General features: G+C 38.1%; 1 protein-coding gene across 2 annotated transcripts in view; it reads left to right on the top strand.

The window, feature by feature from the left end:
* Positions 1 to 17,093, top strand: part of LOC129744527 (protein borderless) — a 60,944-nt gene that overhangs the window by 28,023 nt on the left and 15,828 nt on the right. Inside the window, exons 2-5 of one of the 2 annotated variants that reach the window (XM_055737097.1) lie at positions 10,123 to 10,345; positions 10,411 to 10,695; positions 10,761 to 10,909; positions 10,964 to 11,224. In XM_055737097.1, the coding sequence (XP_055593072.1) occupies positions 10,123 to 10,345; positions 10,411 to 10,695; positions 10,761 to 10,909; positions 10,964 to 11,224 (918 nt within the window). Of the gene's footprint in view, positions 1 to 10,122; positions 10,346 to 10,410; positions 10,696 to 10,760; positions 11,225 to 17,093 lie in introns of both variants that reach the window. The other variant, XM_055737096.1, reaches the window with a different exon arrangement.

Raw genomic sequence — 17,093 nt, 5'->3', positions numbered from 1 at the left:
TTTTTGACTTCAGATGATTCTGTGCTGAGATACAGTGTCCACCGCAAATCCTGTTTTCTAAAAGGCATCCTCGAAAGTGCTCCGTCACCGGATCATTTTTCAATATTTTTCTACGAAAAAATTACTAAATGTTCTTTTAACAATGCTTTGTATAATGCAAAAAATTGGAATACATTTGTTTGAACGAGAGCTCTAGAAAAAAATCGTGAAAATGGTGTTTTTTTTATACCCGTTAGACCCTACCCCCCCCCCCCCCCCCCCCCCCTTAACGCGATTGCATTCTTTTTAAAACGCAACTGTATGTTTACATTGATCTGTTAGTGTCTTGATCTTTGGTAAAATGAAGTTGTATGCTGATTTTAAATTAATTGAGTTTAAATTTAAATTACGTCTCACTTTACATATCATTTCAAAAGACCAACTTGTTTGGAATCAATTTGATCTCTAGAAAAAACACCTTTTCCTCGAGCAGACTGTTATGACAAAATTATACCTAATTTTGCTACCATGCATTGAAAGCCAAATTGAGTGTCATTTTGCTCGAATGAAGGTGGTACAATATCAACATTTGAGTCTCACTTTTCAGACACGGACATCTCGATAATCCCAAGTGTAGGTTTCACTGACACTTTAATGATGCAAAAGTGTAGCTTACATTTAAAAACGACCTTTGAGGGTATAATGGTGCAATTTTTTGGTATGATATACTTCCATAAAATTTTAAACACCGTAAATTAAAACCTATTTAAAAATTTCGCATTATAATTTCATGAAAGTAGACGTTAAAAAAAATTTCAATTCAACCCATGTCCCAAAAATGACCATGTGACGAATCTATTCGATTCCCTAGGTGAGTAGGAAAGAGGACCGTAACCGTAGCTGTGACTCATTTATTAGAAATAGTTGAATAGAAGTAAGAAGGTTTGTATAGGTGTAATTTCAGTTTTTAAAATAATGATACCTTAATTATGCCTCTTTTTGCAATGACTGCTAAATTAACACACAAAATGCGTGCACTATTCTGGTAACGAACAAATTTGCTGTTTGTTTTCAGTTCGATTTAATTTTTACACCTTATTGAATCTGATTTTTATCACAGAAAACTGAATATCAAATCATGCTATAATTTTGAGCTCACATTTTTTCTCCATCATGATGAATAAAAACTTAATGATACCTCGTTTTACTATTGGAAAAAAAAACAAAACCAAATAGTGCTTTTATTTTGGTCTCAACGCCTTATTAAGGTATTGGTCTGGTCATCTTTCGCCATATAGATGCTTCAATCAATCCTTTTTTTGCTATCGGAAATATCGGAAAAATGCGCTTATAAATTGCGCTATCATTTTGGCATTAATAGCTCATTTTGGTAACTTTTGGCTATCGATTCAGGTATCAGAGTCTGCTCGGGCTATCATTTGAATAATAATTTACTCGTTTCTAAATACGATCGACCAGTTTTCCAGATAATTATGATGAAGGTGCCAAAATCATGATTATTTTTGAACCGATAGTCCTTCTCGTTTTGCATCCGAGTGCAAATTTACCACTAATGGTACAAGCAAATTAGGTCTGCTGTTACTGCGAAATTATGTTTCAAAATTTACTCGGATTTCTATTTTGCCGGTGTTTAAAAAATGTTAGTGTCCAATTACTACGCTTTGGAATTTCCTGGAATACCTTTCAAATGTTCATAAATAATACGCATAACGTTGCGGCTTAATCACAACTTTCCGGAAGTTTAAACATAAGTTCACTTTAAGTTTAGCTGTATGCACAGCGAATGTAAAGTTTCATTGTACAACAACTTTGATTGAAAATTTAACTGAGATGATACCTACTTTTATTTAGTATCGAGTGTATTTCATTGGTAAATATCATAGCTAGTAAGCCCTTGAAACTAATGCATCTGGAATTTATGTTCATGAAATTCCAAGAGTGTGATAATTCAGCCGGGCGCCAGATCATCCCCCTCGTAAGTTATACGCAATTGATTTTAGCATAATTTCATGAATAGAGCATTATGACAAACATTGTTGTCACATTGCTCTTTGGCTGGCTGGCTGGCTGCCCGAGGGTGGTTGCGGTGAATGGTTGTTGTGGTAAATTATATGTTCAGTGAATGCATTGCCGTATGTGATGCGTGAAAGCCGCCCCGACCATACGATGTATGCGTATGCAAATAATTTATGTTCTAAAGTAACATCATTGCTTTCTGCTGGCTGCTACCGGACAAATGGTCACGCTTATTTACAAACTCGAATTAGAGAGCTCACAAACTCGATGATGGGTCGGGAAAGCACGACACACTTCCGGCAGATCAAATCTGGCATGGAAGCAGCAGCAGCTGATGATGATGATGATGATGGGAGCTTCAGCTGAACTGGAATGGCGGATTTCGTTCAACCCACATAAAATTCGCCCAAGGAATGCGCTCAGCCAGAAATGCCTATCTAATTGAATAGATAGTCTGCGAAGATAGGAACATATGGAATAAATTGTTCACTTGATTTTCACAGAGATTTCGTTTGATTTATTGTTTTAATTTGGTGCCCTACTGTAACGAAATGGATCATTGAAGACGATAGTTTAGCAACTTTGAACGTAAAAATGGATATTGTTGTTCGAAATAATGCGCCCATAAATAAACAAAATAATGCAAAAAAAATAATTAAATTTTCACACAACGAAATGAGATGTCTCATAAAAAATCCACAGAGGATTAATCTTTCTGCTTAGAACAAACAATTTAAAAAAAACTGAAAACCTAAACAGATTTGAAAGTTTCAGTCGACTTAAATTTCTTCAGGATTTATCTTTTTTTTTCTGTTAATTGAGTGATTTTTTAGCACAAAGTTACCATTCAATGAAACATCTGCTAATTGAAAAAATACCTTAGACTTTTGGAGGATGAATAACATTTTTGAAAACAGCCTTCTTAATTATTAATTTATTGATTCTTCTGTTCCAATACAATTGAAACACTAGATTAAGAAACAAGGTTTTGTTTGAAGAACTAGTTGTGGGCAAGAAAATCTTCACAGAATTTTGAGCAAATTTTCATAACAGAATCTGTGTACAGGACACATTATTTTGGAAATATTCAGAGATTGAACAGATTATTTTAATTTTGTTCTTATTTTCAAGACTCTTTTTTATATCTCAGTCAAAATGTTAGATTTCTAACTTAGAATTGGAAAAAAAATATTTTAAATTGCTTATATTAACTGTTTTGTCTCAAGTAAAATGTAAAATAGACGCAATTTGTCAAGTCCTTTTTTTTAATAAATATTATGAAATTTGCATCATTTTTGAAAATTTTTTGGGAAAAATCACAGAAATTCTGATTTTTTTTTACAAAAAACAGTATTTTTTTTGGCAACCTCGGTCCAACTTGATTTTTTGGGAAAAATAAAATCAATATGAGCTTTCAAAGTGATGTACAAAGTGAAGCCGTGTGACAGTTTTTCGTTTTTCCTAGAGCTAATGTTTGAGTTCTGATTCTACGGAAAAGTGTCACACGAAGCATTTTTGGCTCTAATTTTCCGTTTGTTGTAGAAATTTTTTTTTTCGCAAAAAAACATTGTAAACTGATTGACTTGAACTGTTCACTACGAAAAAACTGTCGGTGAATATTTATTTTGAGAGAAAAATTGGAAATGGATGCACGTTTTTTCAAATGGGGCAATTTTGCTTGGAACGGATATAGTATGCATTCGCAAGTGTGATGTATGAGCTTCAAATTCAACGATTTTCTTTAAGAAAATATGTTGTTTTGGCTGATCAAACGAAAGTTTAGTTCAAGGGTATGACAAGCATCGCAGTACGGCAAAAATCGCTTAACACTAGAAAGACCGCACCGGTCAAAATGACTGGTTTGACACTTTGTTTGTTGGTTTTTTTTATATATTTCTTTAAAAAAAAATCACAAAAATACGACTTTTTATGAATTTTGAATCTTTTCAATTCTGTGTATTTTTATATAAAACTAGCTCTATTCATAAGCGAAATGAATTTCGCCATGGACACTCGAACCGTGACCAGTCAAACGGCTGATAGATTTCACAGCCCTATTCTGCCGTTCAAAGCAAAACTGTCCCATGTGAAAAACGTGCAAACGGGAAAAACGCGATTGAAATTTCAGCTATATTTCCAATTTTTCTCTCAAACTAAAAATTCACCGACAGCTTTTTCGTAGTGAACAGTTCAAATTAATCATTTTACAATGTTTTCTGCCAAAAAAAATACATTTCCTTCAACAAACGGAAAATAAGAGCCAAAAATGTATCGTGTGACAATTTTGCGTAGAATTAGAACGCATACCGATGGTAGTTCTACGAAAAAATGTCACACGGCTACACTTTTTCTATCATTTTAAAGGCTCGTATAGTTTCTATTTTTCCCAAAAAATCCAGTTAAACCGTAATTTAAGAAATATGTTCCTCTTTGTTTATAAAAATGTATAGTTCAGAATCGATCCTGTAAGTAGTGCTTACTGAAAAGTGTTGGTGAAAATTTCACTGAAAAAATCACGCAAGGCTCCTCGCTCCTCCCCTACGCTCTATTTTAGTGTTTTCGAATTTTAGTGTTAGTGAATAATATTATACTCAACAGTTGGAACTCATATTAAGTGAATTTTTGGATAAAGTTTACATTTTTCATAGAATTTTCACTCATGCGTGACATTCATGCATGACATTCATGCGTAGAACTTTTAACATAGAGACATGCACCTTGATGAAAATTTCGTATAAGTTCAGAACAAAGTATATGTACTTGTTTGTTTCTGATTCGAAAGTTAACACTAAAAGAGACCGTTTCCAGCAAAAAAGTGAAAATTACCCAAAAGTCACATGGGGCAGTTTTGCGTGGAACGGCAGAATATACTCAATATACATTCAAAATGATGAGTCCGAGTGGATTTTTGGTGAGCAGAAGTGTGTTATTCATTAGAAAATTAATCATTTTCAAAGCAAAGTTATGAACATTTGTGAAAAAGTTCTAGGATTTACCGTTGTATGGCGCTCTAAGCACTTGGCTCCCAATTTTATTGTTCTGTTATGATGCCCAACTATCATCAAACATTCCATTAAAATTTGGTGAACTTTCATCAAAATTTGTTAAAGTTATGTGAAATTTAATACAATACCATCAGAGTTATTTGAGTAAGTTTAGGTGATAAAAATAAAAAAAACTGTAGACGATAAAAATTTTCTAAACGGAACGGAACGTAAGCCGTATTTGATTTTCGGAACACTTTTTTTTTTTTATTTTTCGTACATTTCGTTTGACTGGAAGTTAGACACTGACCGGTTTTTCTTTTTCTAGCACACTGCAGAAAGTTCTCAGTCACTCAATTTTTTCACACTCAAAACCTACGATCATTCGTAACTCACACACTCAATTCAACACACTCATTCTGGTAAGGTCAGCTAGGCCAAATAGATCATTATAACTTGGCCATCCTGGCATCTGATCGTCTCGATAAGGACATTTCACATTTGTACTTTGGAGATTATATTTATGTGTAAGGGAAGCCGTTTACCCGTGGACTTCTCGGGGTGAGTAGGTCATAATTTCAAGGAAAGGTTCAAAGGGTAAGAATTACAAACAATGACAGTTGAAGTGTAACAACCCTTCCTGATCCGTATTTGTGCAACTTATTCTTCAATATCATTGTAGCAGTCCCGCCAATCAGCCCACGCACCGTTTTAATCTAGAAGCTTCAATGACACCATCATATGGAATTTTCGAAGTCTGTGCGTTTTCAATATCCCTAATGACATACCGATCACTTGGCAGAACTTTATGAATTCGATAAGGTCCTTTATACTTCGGAAGAAACTTCTTGTTTGTACCGAGAGTCGAATCAACATTCTTCATAACAACATATTCGCCCACTTCAAAACTCATAGCAGAATAAAGTTTGTTGTGGAAGTAAGTCAAGTTTTTCTCCTGCAAAGTTTGTATATGTTCTGCAGCGTTTTCCTTCAACGAAGCTAAGTCCCTGTTAATAACTAGGTTTTCTTCCAGGAATTCTGGATAATCTTGGCTTGAGCAGACGCAGTCAGGGGTGTTATTTGCTCACACAATGAGCTCAATGTGCATTTTTTCCATAGCGCATTGAGAGAGCAAAACTGAGCACTGCCTGAGCTAGCTGTCCATCAATGTGCCACATCGAAGCAAATCACTGAGCTGCGCAGCGGTAGCCCTCAGCACATTGAGCTGCACAATGTGTACCAGTATACCACCACAACGCTGAATTCAACAAACGAAAGCGAATTATTTCCCAATAAACAAGCAACAGCAACAACACAGCTGAAATTTGGGCGGGCTCGGCCTACCGGCTGCCGTACACCGTTGCCACAAAAAAATCTGTATCATAAATGAGTCTGATCTTCGTCCATACGTGTCCCAGAATTAAATACACTGATGGTACAGATTTCCGTGGCATCGCTGCTTGGCAGCCGATAGGCCGAGCCCGACCGAATTTCGTTTGTGTTGTTGATGTTGCTTGTTTATGAGTTATTTTCTTCCTTGCAAGCAGCCGGTGTGCCTTCGTGCCGGACTGGATGAACGATGATCGTTTTTATTTTCTTTTGATGGGAAGGAAAAATAAAACGAAGAAGAGTGCTTGGCGAATTTCTAAAGCCAGAGTTCACATTGAGCAGCACATTGAGCAGAGTGGATCAGCTCATTGTGTTTTTCATCATTGTAAGGAACCTCTCAGAAAATTCGACTATCGGCGCGCAGTAAGAGAGCGAGCAGTAGATATTCTATCGCCGTGCGCGCAGTTCTAGAAAGCTTGAGCTCACAATGTGCTTTTAGAGCACATTGCGCTGTTTTGAGGAGTATAACACCCCTGGACGCAGTCCCAACTTTGACATTCTAGAAGGGAAGAGTAGAATTCAAGAGACGTAAAACAAGTTCCTAGATCACTGATGATCCCTGGGCGACTGTAATGTTCAAAGTACTTTTCAAGACACGCACATACCTCTTGGTACTGGTAGAGTTAACAGCATACAGCTTAACATACTTTGTAAAAGCATCCAAGACGGCGAGTAGATATTTACTTTCTTTTTGAAATAATGGATGGCAACGGTCCAAAGTGGTCAATATGCAAAGTGCAAATCTCAAGGGATTTTTGGGATAATGGGCAAAGTTTTTTGGTTACTAGTTGGAGGGAAGGAATACATTATACATCGAATACAGTTTTGAATAAACTTATTCACCTTTTCCTTCATAAATATTGGGAAACCAATAGTTCATCTTTATCTGTTCAATGCATTTAGTCACACCCATGTAACCAATCTTCTCATCAGCATGTCGTATAACGTTGGTCTTCATTTCTTTTGGCACATAGAGTAAATTCTTATCACCATCAGAAGAACGATACACCAGACCATCTTCCTGAAAGGTTATATCTCCAGGATCAATGGCAGAAACAACTTGAGTAGAATCGTCGATTGAGCTTATGCAGGTGCTACCGGCTTCAACGAAATTCTGGCGATAAAACACTAGCGCCAAACAAAGGTTGACGGGTTAAGATCCTAGCTCGAGTTTATACATTTTTCATGCACACACATGCACCAGTGCAAATTATATAATCGTAAACAATAAAAACATACACATTGTGTGAGTGAAGTGACGCTTGATTGATGTGATGACCTTTACTCAAAGCTTGAATGCAAAGCTGCTATGCTTGAGTGGAAAGCTGCAAAGCTTGGATCCCATCTCGCAGAGCGGCAGCACCATAAACATTATGTACGCGTCGCCAACAATTTGTTCGAAAAAACAACAGCCCGGCTATCTTGATACTTAGAGATCTTTGGCTTATACTAACTGAAGAAAGCCTACTCAATGCGTCAATGTGACTCATCAATTTACCACTTCTGGAAGGTGTAATGGAAATTTTCCAGTTCAATAACCCAACGAGCGATTTTCCTATTCATATTAGCACGGTTAACAGTCATCGTGACATAATTATAATCTGTTACAATTCGAAACGGAATACCCTCCAAATAAATACGAAATTTCCTAAGTGAGTAAATGATGGCAAGTGTTTCCAGTTCAAAACTGTGGTAACGAGTTTCAGCAGGGCTTGCTCGCTGCGAGAAGTAGCAGTATGCCTCCAAAACCATCAGTGCTAGCATCGTAATGTAACTCAGTATCCCTTTCAGGACTGTATAGAGCCAAGACAGGCGCAGATACTAAATTGTATCGAAGTGTGTTAAAAGACTTCACACAACTTTCATTGAAAACGAATATTGCGTCCGGTTTACATAACTCGCGCAATGGTTTTGCAATAGACGAAAAGAAAACGACGAATCGACGAAAATATAAAAATAATCCGAGAGCCTTCGATACCTGCTTTGAATCTATCGGCAATGACTTTGATTTAATTGCCTTCAAATGCGATCCATTAGTACGGATACCCTTCGTAATAACGGTGAATCAAAGTAAATCAATCTCGGTGTAACCACATAAACAGTTCTTTAATTTAACCTCCAACCTGAATTCAGCAAGTGAAGAAGTTTTAAGTGATGTTAAATAGTATAGGACACCAAAGTTACGTCATCCAAGTAGAGCAAAACTGACTCTTCTATGATGAAGGGGTCCAACACTCTGTAGATGAATCGCTGAAATACTGCAGGTGCATTTCTCAATCCGAAAGGCACTTTCTGGTACTCTTATTGCCTTCCCGGCGTCACAAAGGAAGAATACAAAATGGAATCTGAAGCGACGTTCACCTGACGGATTCCGTTTTTCAAATCCTGTACAGTAATGTATTGGAATTGGGTAACTATCGCGAACTGTGATTTTATTTGAAGCTCGATTATCAACACACAAGCGCTTCTCTCCCGACTTTTTTTGACGCAAAACGATTGGAAACGAATATGGCGAATTACTGGGCTGAATAATACCCTCAGCCAGCAAATTATCGATTATGTTATCAACATCTTTTCTATCAGAATAGAACATTCGACGAGGAGCAAATCTTATAGGGATATCGGATGTCAACTTCAGTCTCATTTTGTAATCATGCTGTTGAGCTGGAATATTTGAGAGGTCCGAATAATCTTTTTCGATAATCTTTTTGATTTCCTCACGGGTATTAACACTTTCAAAAAATCGATTTTTTTAATTTTTTATATTCTTATTGTAAAACATTTCAAGAATGTTGTGTCAAATTTTCAAGTCAATTGAAGCAAAACTGCATCTATCTAATACTGCAAGAAAGCAAGAGCAGAAACTTCAAACGCGTTTTTCTCGTAAGCACATTTTTAAATTCCGTGGACATCGTCATTTGACTACTTATCCGATTCTTTTCAAATTTGGAACATATTTTCTACATATAAAATACCAGACCCCAACATTTTTCTTTTTTTTTTCGTGAAAAATCGTAGTTTTTACTTCAAACAGCCACAAAAATTTCATAACATTTTTTTTAAGTTAAATAAAAACGTTGGGGTCCAGAAAAACATCTATTAAAAATATTTTGCTCTGATTTTTTGACTTCAGCTGATTCTGTGCTGAGATACAGTGTCCACCGCAAATCCTGTTTTCTAAAAGGAATCCTCGAAAGTGCTCCGTCACCGGCTCATTTTTCAATATTTTTTTTACGAAAAAATTACTAACTGTTCTTTTAACAATGCTTTGTATAACGCAAAAAATTTGAATACATTTGTTTAAACGATAGCTCTAGAAAAAAAAAACGTGAAAATGGTGTTTTTTTTCCCGTTAGATCCTACCCCCCCCCCCCCCTTAAGGATGACAAATAAAATGATCTGGTACTGTGTACAACTTAATGGTTTTTGTTCTATATCGAAACGTTACACGAAGGGAATGATGCCAAATGTACACAAGGGGAATCCAGCTGCGCATTTAAAGCCGGAATTAATTTTCTCTGTGAGGATAGAGAGACACGGGACTACTAGTTTTGTTCACATAGGCTAAATGCAAATCAGCCCTGAACGTGTCAAAGGATAACTTCACTTATTGAATTAGATTTAAAGCAAAACGATTCTTCAAGTCACTTGAAAAAACAAAACTATTAATTATACCACAGACATGTGCTTATACTTTAACCAAGTTTTTTTTTTCAATTTTATTATTTTTCAGAACAAACCCGTATTCACTCTGTACGATGGTGTCCTAAATTCCTACGGATCGTTTATCGGCCGGGTAACGTTGCTGAACAACGATGCCGTTTATGGCAAAGCTTCCCTCAACTTAACCTCGATTCGTGAGAGTGACAACGGATGGTATGAATGCAAGGTGATCTTCCCGAATCGAGTCCCCAACAAACGGAACAACGGAACCTGGTTCCACATATCAGTGCTGGGTAACGTAATTGAAAAATGTCATCCTGAGTGGGTTTGATTACTCAATTTTGTTTTGTTTTTGCAGGTGGCACACTTTTGAAAATACCCCCGGTAAATTCAACCGTAATGGAAGGTGATGCTGCCTTCTTCCATTGTGTAGCTCAGAATATTGAAACCATGTTTATCGAATGGTATAAGGACAATGTCTCGCTTCTGGAGATGTACGACCTAATACACCGATCGACCTTTGGCCCCGATGGAAGTCTGACTATTAATCCTACACAGATGAGCGATCTTGGGTTCTACAAATGCGTGGTACGTAACGTCCTCAACGATACGCAAGATGCTACGGCGTTTTTGAATGTTCAGTGTAAGTCTTACGGAAAATCCGTCACTTTTGACTCGAATTAACGATATCTACATCTATGATTACAGACAAAGCTAAAGTAATATATGCCCCGAAGGAAGTCTATCTACCGTTTGGTGATCCGGCGGTGTTGGATTGTCACTTCCGGTCCAACCCGCCGTTGACAAATCTACGCTGGGAGAAGGATGGTTTCTTGTTTGATCCATACAACGTGCAGGTAAGCGAGGAACCAGAGGACAACATTCTCAGACCGACAAATACTGCATTTCAGGGTGTGTACTACAAACGCAACGGAAGCATCTACTTCGAGAAGGTCGATGACTCCCATGCCGGAAAGTACTCGTGCACCCCATACAACGATCTGGGAACGGATGGACCGTCGCCGATTATCCAGGTGGTTGTTCAGAAGCCACCGAAGTTTACCTTGAAACCGAAATTGCTGTACGTGACCAAGATAGGATCATCGGTAGAGATGCACTGTGATGCGAAGGACCGGGACGGGATGCATACGCCACAGATCAGCTGGATCAAGGTAAGCTGTATTGGGAAATAATAAAGCATGGATCACTACAAATCTGGACGCGTGAAAACGGGTCTTTCTCGGAGCTATGTAAACGAAAAGAAAATGTTTTATAATCAAAATGTAGGGTTTTTATTGCACTTCAAAGGAAAAATAAGAAAAAAAATATTTCGATGTTTTTTTTGATAAAATTTCGAACTTTTCGTCTAGAACCACTCATCAAAGTTTGGACACCGTATTCACTGACCTCAGCGGCCATTTTGTTCCACAATCTCTTCATCTCTGTTGCTTCCCTAGTCGTCCTACCATTCTTCTTCATCTTCTGCTTGACAATTGCCCAAACTTTTCCCTAGGGTGGAATTGAGGGCAGTTGAGTGGGTTGATGTCCTTTTCAACAAAATCCACTCGTTGGCCGAATACCACTATAGTACCTCCTAGCTGTAGTGGCAGCATGCCAAATCTGGCGAAAACTTTACTGGTCTTTTGTGAGATCTATTGTACAAAAAAAAAACATTTTTTAAGGCACTCCTCCTTGTACATTTCGGAGTCCATGGTCTTGTTTTTCACAAAAACCGGGGTTTTTCGTCCGCGGCTGCAAATACCTTGCCAGATCAAACACTTTCTTGCCAACTTATCGGCAAAAACGAATTTGAACTTGGCGGGGACATCACCCTGACCAGTGCAGTGCACCACTGCAGTGGCTTTATAATTTTTTTTGCTAGGAAGCTGCCCAAAATCCATCTTCGCGTACGTTTCGTCATCCATGAGGATGCATCCGTCGTACTTCGATGGAATCTCGTTGTATAACTTCCGGGCACGTCCTTTGGCTACTAAATTCTGCTTCAATGTCCGGTTTGGTTGCTTATTAGCCCGATAGGATCGTATTCCTTCGCGGAGACTAATCCTTCTGACGGTGTACCGGTCGACGTTGAATTTCTTGGCGATGTCGTAGTCCGACTACCCTGTGTTTGCCTTGATCGTTCTCAACACCTTCAAATGCAGTTTCTGATTCTTAGGCCCACTATAACGCTTGGTATGAACCTGCCGATTGATAGTATGCATCTCACGGAAACGTTTGAGAACGCTGCACACGGTTGATTTGAGCATTTTTAACGATTTCGCGATTTTTTTAACCCGACCACGTTGGTTTTTAACGTGAGTGTCCAAAATTTATTTTCATCTCGCGGCTTCCATCACGTGTAACTTTTTTGGAACAAAACGAATCGTAATGAAATTTTCAGCACTGATAGAGGACACATTTCCGAACAAAGTACTGTCAAAACATTCCAGATCCAACAACTAGGAGCGCAATGGTATAATAAACAGTGCGTCCAGATTCATGGTGATCCATGCTTTATTTTCCTGAACAATATTCAAGAAGGTTGTTGAACTTCCGTTATTTGTTTAAACTACACTAAAGTCTTTCTTATACGGGTTGGTTTTGCTTTCGTATTCCAAACACGGCTTTATTTTATACGGTTTATTCTAATAGAACAATACTTAAACACGGTTCTCACAAATCAAAACGGTTTCTGAGAGAAAATATATAAGGTCCCATGTCTGAACGACGGAAAGAAAGCCTTGGTATATAAAGTGTGTGTCACATCAAATTGCATCACGGAAAAAACGCTGTAGAAATTTGTCCAGTAGACCGATCCTTTTGAACATTTTAGGCAGTAAAATAAAAACTATTAAACAACTTTTGGCATTTTCTTTATATTTATACTTCAAACCCAAGCCCGTCTGCTGTAGGAACTCCTTAAGGTAAACCTGCCCGTTTACCGTGCCGGTCGTCATGGAGGGGACGCTTCGCTATCCATAAGAGCAGATCGCTTGCCGCACCATGTTCTTTTGGCAAACTTGGATATTTTCTGCTTGCGAATCTCCTCCGGAACGCTGAATTTGTCCGCTGCGGTGATGAACAACAGGCCCGGCAGCTGACGAAAGTTCGCTTTGACGTAGGTTTCGTCGTCCATTACCAGGCAATGCGGCTTCGCCAGCATTTCGGTGTGCAGCTTCCGGGTTCGCGTCTTCCCCACCATGTTTTACCTTTCGTCGCGGTTTGAGCCTTCTGAACCTTGTATGTACGCAGGCTCTCCCGCTGCTTGGTCCGCTGGACGAATGAACTTGACACGTCTAAACTGCTTAACTACGTGCTTGTGTTCTTTTTCACTGACTGAGCATCCTTTTTTCCGTCCTTCGCCTTCCGGTCGACGGTTAGGTTCTCGAAGTATCGTTTTAGTACTCTGCTGACCGTGGATTGGACGATTCCCAGCATCTTTCCGATGTCCCGATGTGATAACTCCGAATTCTCGAAATGAGTGCGCAAGATTAATTCATGACGCTCTTTTTCCATATTAACGAAAAATTGACAGTGAAGCATGGCCAACGTGATCTATTTACTCTTATCTGATAATAAGCAAAAGCTGAAGCTATAATTCCTAAGAATTAAATTTCTACAGCGATTTTTCCGTGATGCAATTGAATGTGACACACCCTTTAATTGCTGATCTAAGTACGTGGATTTTTTTTTTTTTAGTAATTCTTTATTTGAAACGGCTCATACAATTAAGTTTTAAGGAGCCAAACTCGCTTTCTTGTTTTTACAACCGTTTTCTTAGCTTAGCACTTTTTTAGAAGAAAAAGAAGATAGAAAGTGAAATATGAAAATAAAATAGAGTTATAGGCGAAGATCGATAGCTTTTAGAAAAAGGTAGATTTCAAACATGTAGTCCAAATCTAGCACAGCTAGTACATCTCTCACTGGAACGTTAGGTGGTTTTCCTCGGGCCCTAAGGGAGTCTATAAAATTCGTTCTGGCTACAAGATGGACCTCACACGACCAAACAATATGCTCAATGTCGTGGTAACCTTTGCCACAACCACACAAATTGCTGCCAGCAATATCAAAACGATAGAGTACCGCGTCTAAGGAATAATGATTGGACATGAGACGGGAAAATATACGAATAAAATCCCGACTCAGGTCCAACCTATTAAACCAGGGTTTAAGGCTTACCTTTGGGATAATCGAGTGGAGCCATACGTGGAAATTTTGTTGAAACTAATAGATCACATTTAAGCTGTGTTTGCTGCGTTTCTATACAAAAATTGATTCTGGTGCTACGCAGGAGGGCAAAATACAGGGGAAAATAATTTTTGTATGAAAACACGCAGAACACAACAAACATATGCTTGTTGTGTTTAAATATGAGCGCGTGGAAACAAATGACGGCAACATCGAAACATCAATTTGTTGCACTTGGTTCAAGCTTCAATGTGATTTATTAAATTTAATTTAAGCTTGCACGTTTTTGCAATAAACGCTCGAGGCTTGATCAAAACATATAATGTTGAAATCTAGTGCAAAACCTGTGATTTAAATGCCTCAATAAATGTTTCATACAATTTTTACATGTAAATCCTTATCTAACAACAGTTAAGTAAAAAAAAATACTTTAAGGAAACTTTGAAATAACTTTGAAAATACAATCTCTATAACTTTGCTCCGAACAAAGATATTTTTGATGTTTTCAACAAAGTTTCATATTTTTGCGTATTCTACAAATTTGTAGAAGAAAATGAAGCTCCATCTCTGGAAACAACAAAGATTATAATATTAAGTTTTTATAGTAGACTTTGACAAAATTTTTATGTTTTCAAATTAAGGAGCATGTTTGGACCAGCAAATGTTCTGAAGACACTTTAAATAGAGGGGTGGTCGTTTAGCCTAATGGCGAACGTGTCTGGTTCATGAGCCAGATGTCCAGGGATCGAATCACACCTTCCTAAAATCTAGGTTAAGGAAAGTCTTCAGACGTTAAAAAAATGAACACAAACACAACGAAATGGAACAATGTTACAAAGAAAACGATTTTTGAAAAATTGTAAAACAACCGTTTAAAAAATTACTTATAATTTGTAACTCTCCTTCCGTTACGCCCGCTCAGTCACAAGAGATTCCCCAAGATTCCCAGGGTCGGCTCAAGCTTGCCGTAATTAAGAAACTGATAAGAGGAGGTAGAAATCACACTTAGTTACCGAATTTTATGGTTTTTATTCGGCACTTCAATCCCTAACATGCCCTAACGTCCCTAGCTAAGGTTGAACATGAAGAACTTACTTTTTATGTGTGTGGTGTTAGTGTCTGGGCCTGCTGCTGCCGATGACCGTCAGCTTGGAACACCCGAGGTACCGATCGGAAGGTTTTGGTCTGCTTGGATTCGCTCGGATCCGGGACCGGATCCTTCAGTCGGACTCCGAAACCACGAGGCCGTCGGAATTTTGGATTCGGTTTTCCCAACTGTTTCCCCACGTCTTCGGAGCCTGGATTTCACGGTTCGGCCACCAATGGGGGATCCCACACCGGCTTCCGGGACGTCTGACCGCGGGGCCGTCGGAGCGGATGTTGTTGTGTCGCTCTTTGTCGGAACTTCCAACCACGAGGTATGCTAGAGCGTATGTTGTTGGACGCTCTTTCGGGATTTCCGAAAATGAGGTGTTCCACCTCAGCCTTCTTCTGGACTAAAGTTCGGATTCGCGCTTTTCCTGGTAGAAATTTTACGCTACCACAGGATTAAGTACGAGCTTCTTTGTAAAAGAGGCCACTACAAAAACTAGGCACTCCCGGAACTACGCTTAGTTCGAAGCTAAGATTTCCGAAACACTTTTTTGGAACGTAAGTGTTGCTTCTTTGCTGGCCCGAAACGAAGTGGAAGATCCAGCGGAAGTCTCCTTTTTCCAACTCCGTTTTTCCCTTTTTTTTTGATAAACTTTTATCATAGGGCAATATTATACCACTTTGGTAAAGTTCTGTGGTGTTTTGTGGAGAGTGTGGTGTTATTGCTACTGTCTACAAAACCTAGCAGTGTATTGTATTTTTAAATTTGAAAAAGACGTTGTGCCACAACCTACTCTTAACTTTTTCAATCCTTTTTGGTTTTTGTTATTATTTGTTTTGTTTTTAATAAATTTTAGATTGCAATTTTAATTTGTTTGTTGGCTTTTATTCTTAAAACTACCCTAATTAGCTTACTCGGTAGAAGTATGATTTCACCTTATATTTATAAATAATAATTTTAAGAAAATTGAGGAATTTCAAATAAACGAGTGAACGTACAAATATGGACGGTTACAAATTCTACCTACTATCATTATGCCCATTTTATTCAGCTATAGTTTGCTAGGGATACCGCTTTCCGTACATTGCACCGAAAAATATGTGCATTAAGTTCTTGGTCCTGTGGAATCATTTTTTGCGTTGAACTGCTGAAAAATATGAAAATTAGAACTGTACCTACATAAACTTAGTGTACAACAAACCTGAAAATGCATAATGTATTCATGGAGAAACTTCCGTCAGCAATCCAAACACATGCGGCATCAACATTGACTTAGTGAAAATTTCAAAAAAAAAAAATGACAGTTGATATTAAGAGTTCAAAATTTCAGTGATGAACTGAGAAACGCACAGATGAACATTCAGAAGGGAAAACATCAACATGACAGTGATAGCTGAACTCTGTCGGTGCACGTTCTTTGATGATGAAATATATGGAAAAAATACCAAAACAAACATGATAATGAACCGTTTGTAAATCAAACTAGGTACCCTGAAAAAAGAAAGAATTTAGTAGTCGGCAGAATATTTTGATCAAGAGAATTTTTTATTTCAATGTCATCGTGTTGTGTCGAAATTTTCCAACATTGCTTGGTGCACATATGCGGTGACGACGCGAAAACTGCAAGTTTTTGTGAATTGCTGCCTGCGGAACATCATCCGCGCTTGGTGGCCTGGCAACTGGATCTCAAACGTTGAACTTCATCGCCGGTGTCATCAAAAGGCGCTAGAAATTGAGATTCGGGAACGTAAGTGGAGATG

This window comes from Uranotaenia lowii, chromosome 2, assembly GCF_029784155.1.
Source record: "Uranotaenia lowii strain MFRU-FL chromosome 2, ASM2978415v1, whole genome shotgun sequence".
Taxonomy (NCBI): domain Eukaryota; kingdom Metazoa; phylum Arthropoda; class Insecta; order Diptera; family Culicidae; genus Uranotaenia; species Uranotaenia lowii.
This window is presented reverse-complemented; position numbering and strand designations above follow the sequence as displayed.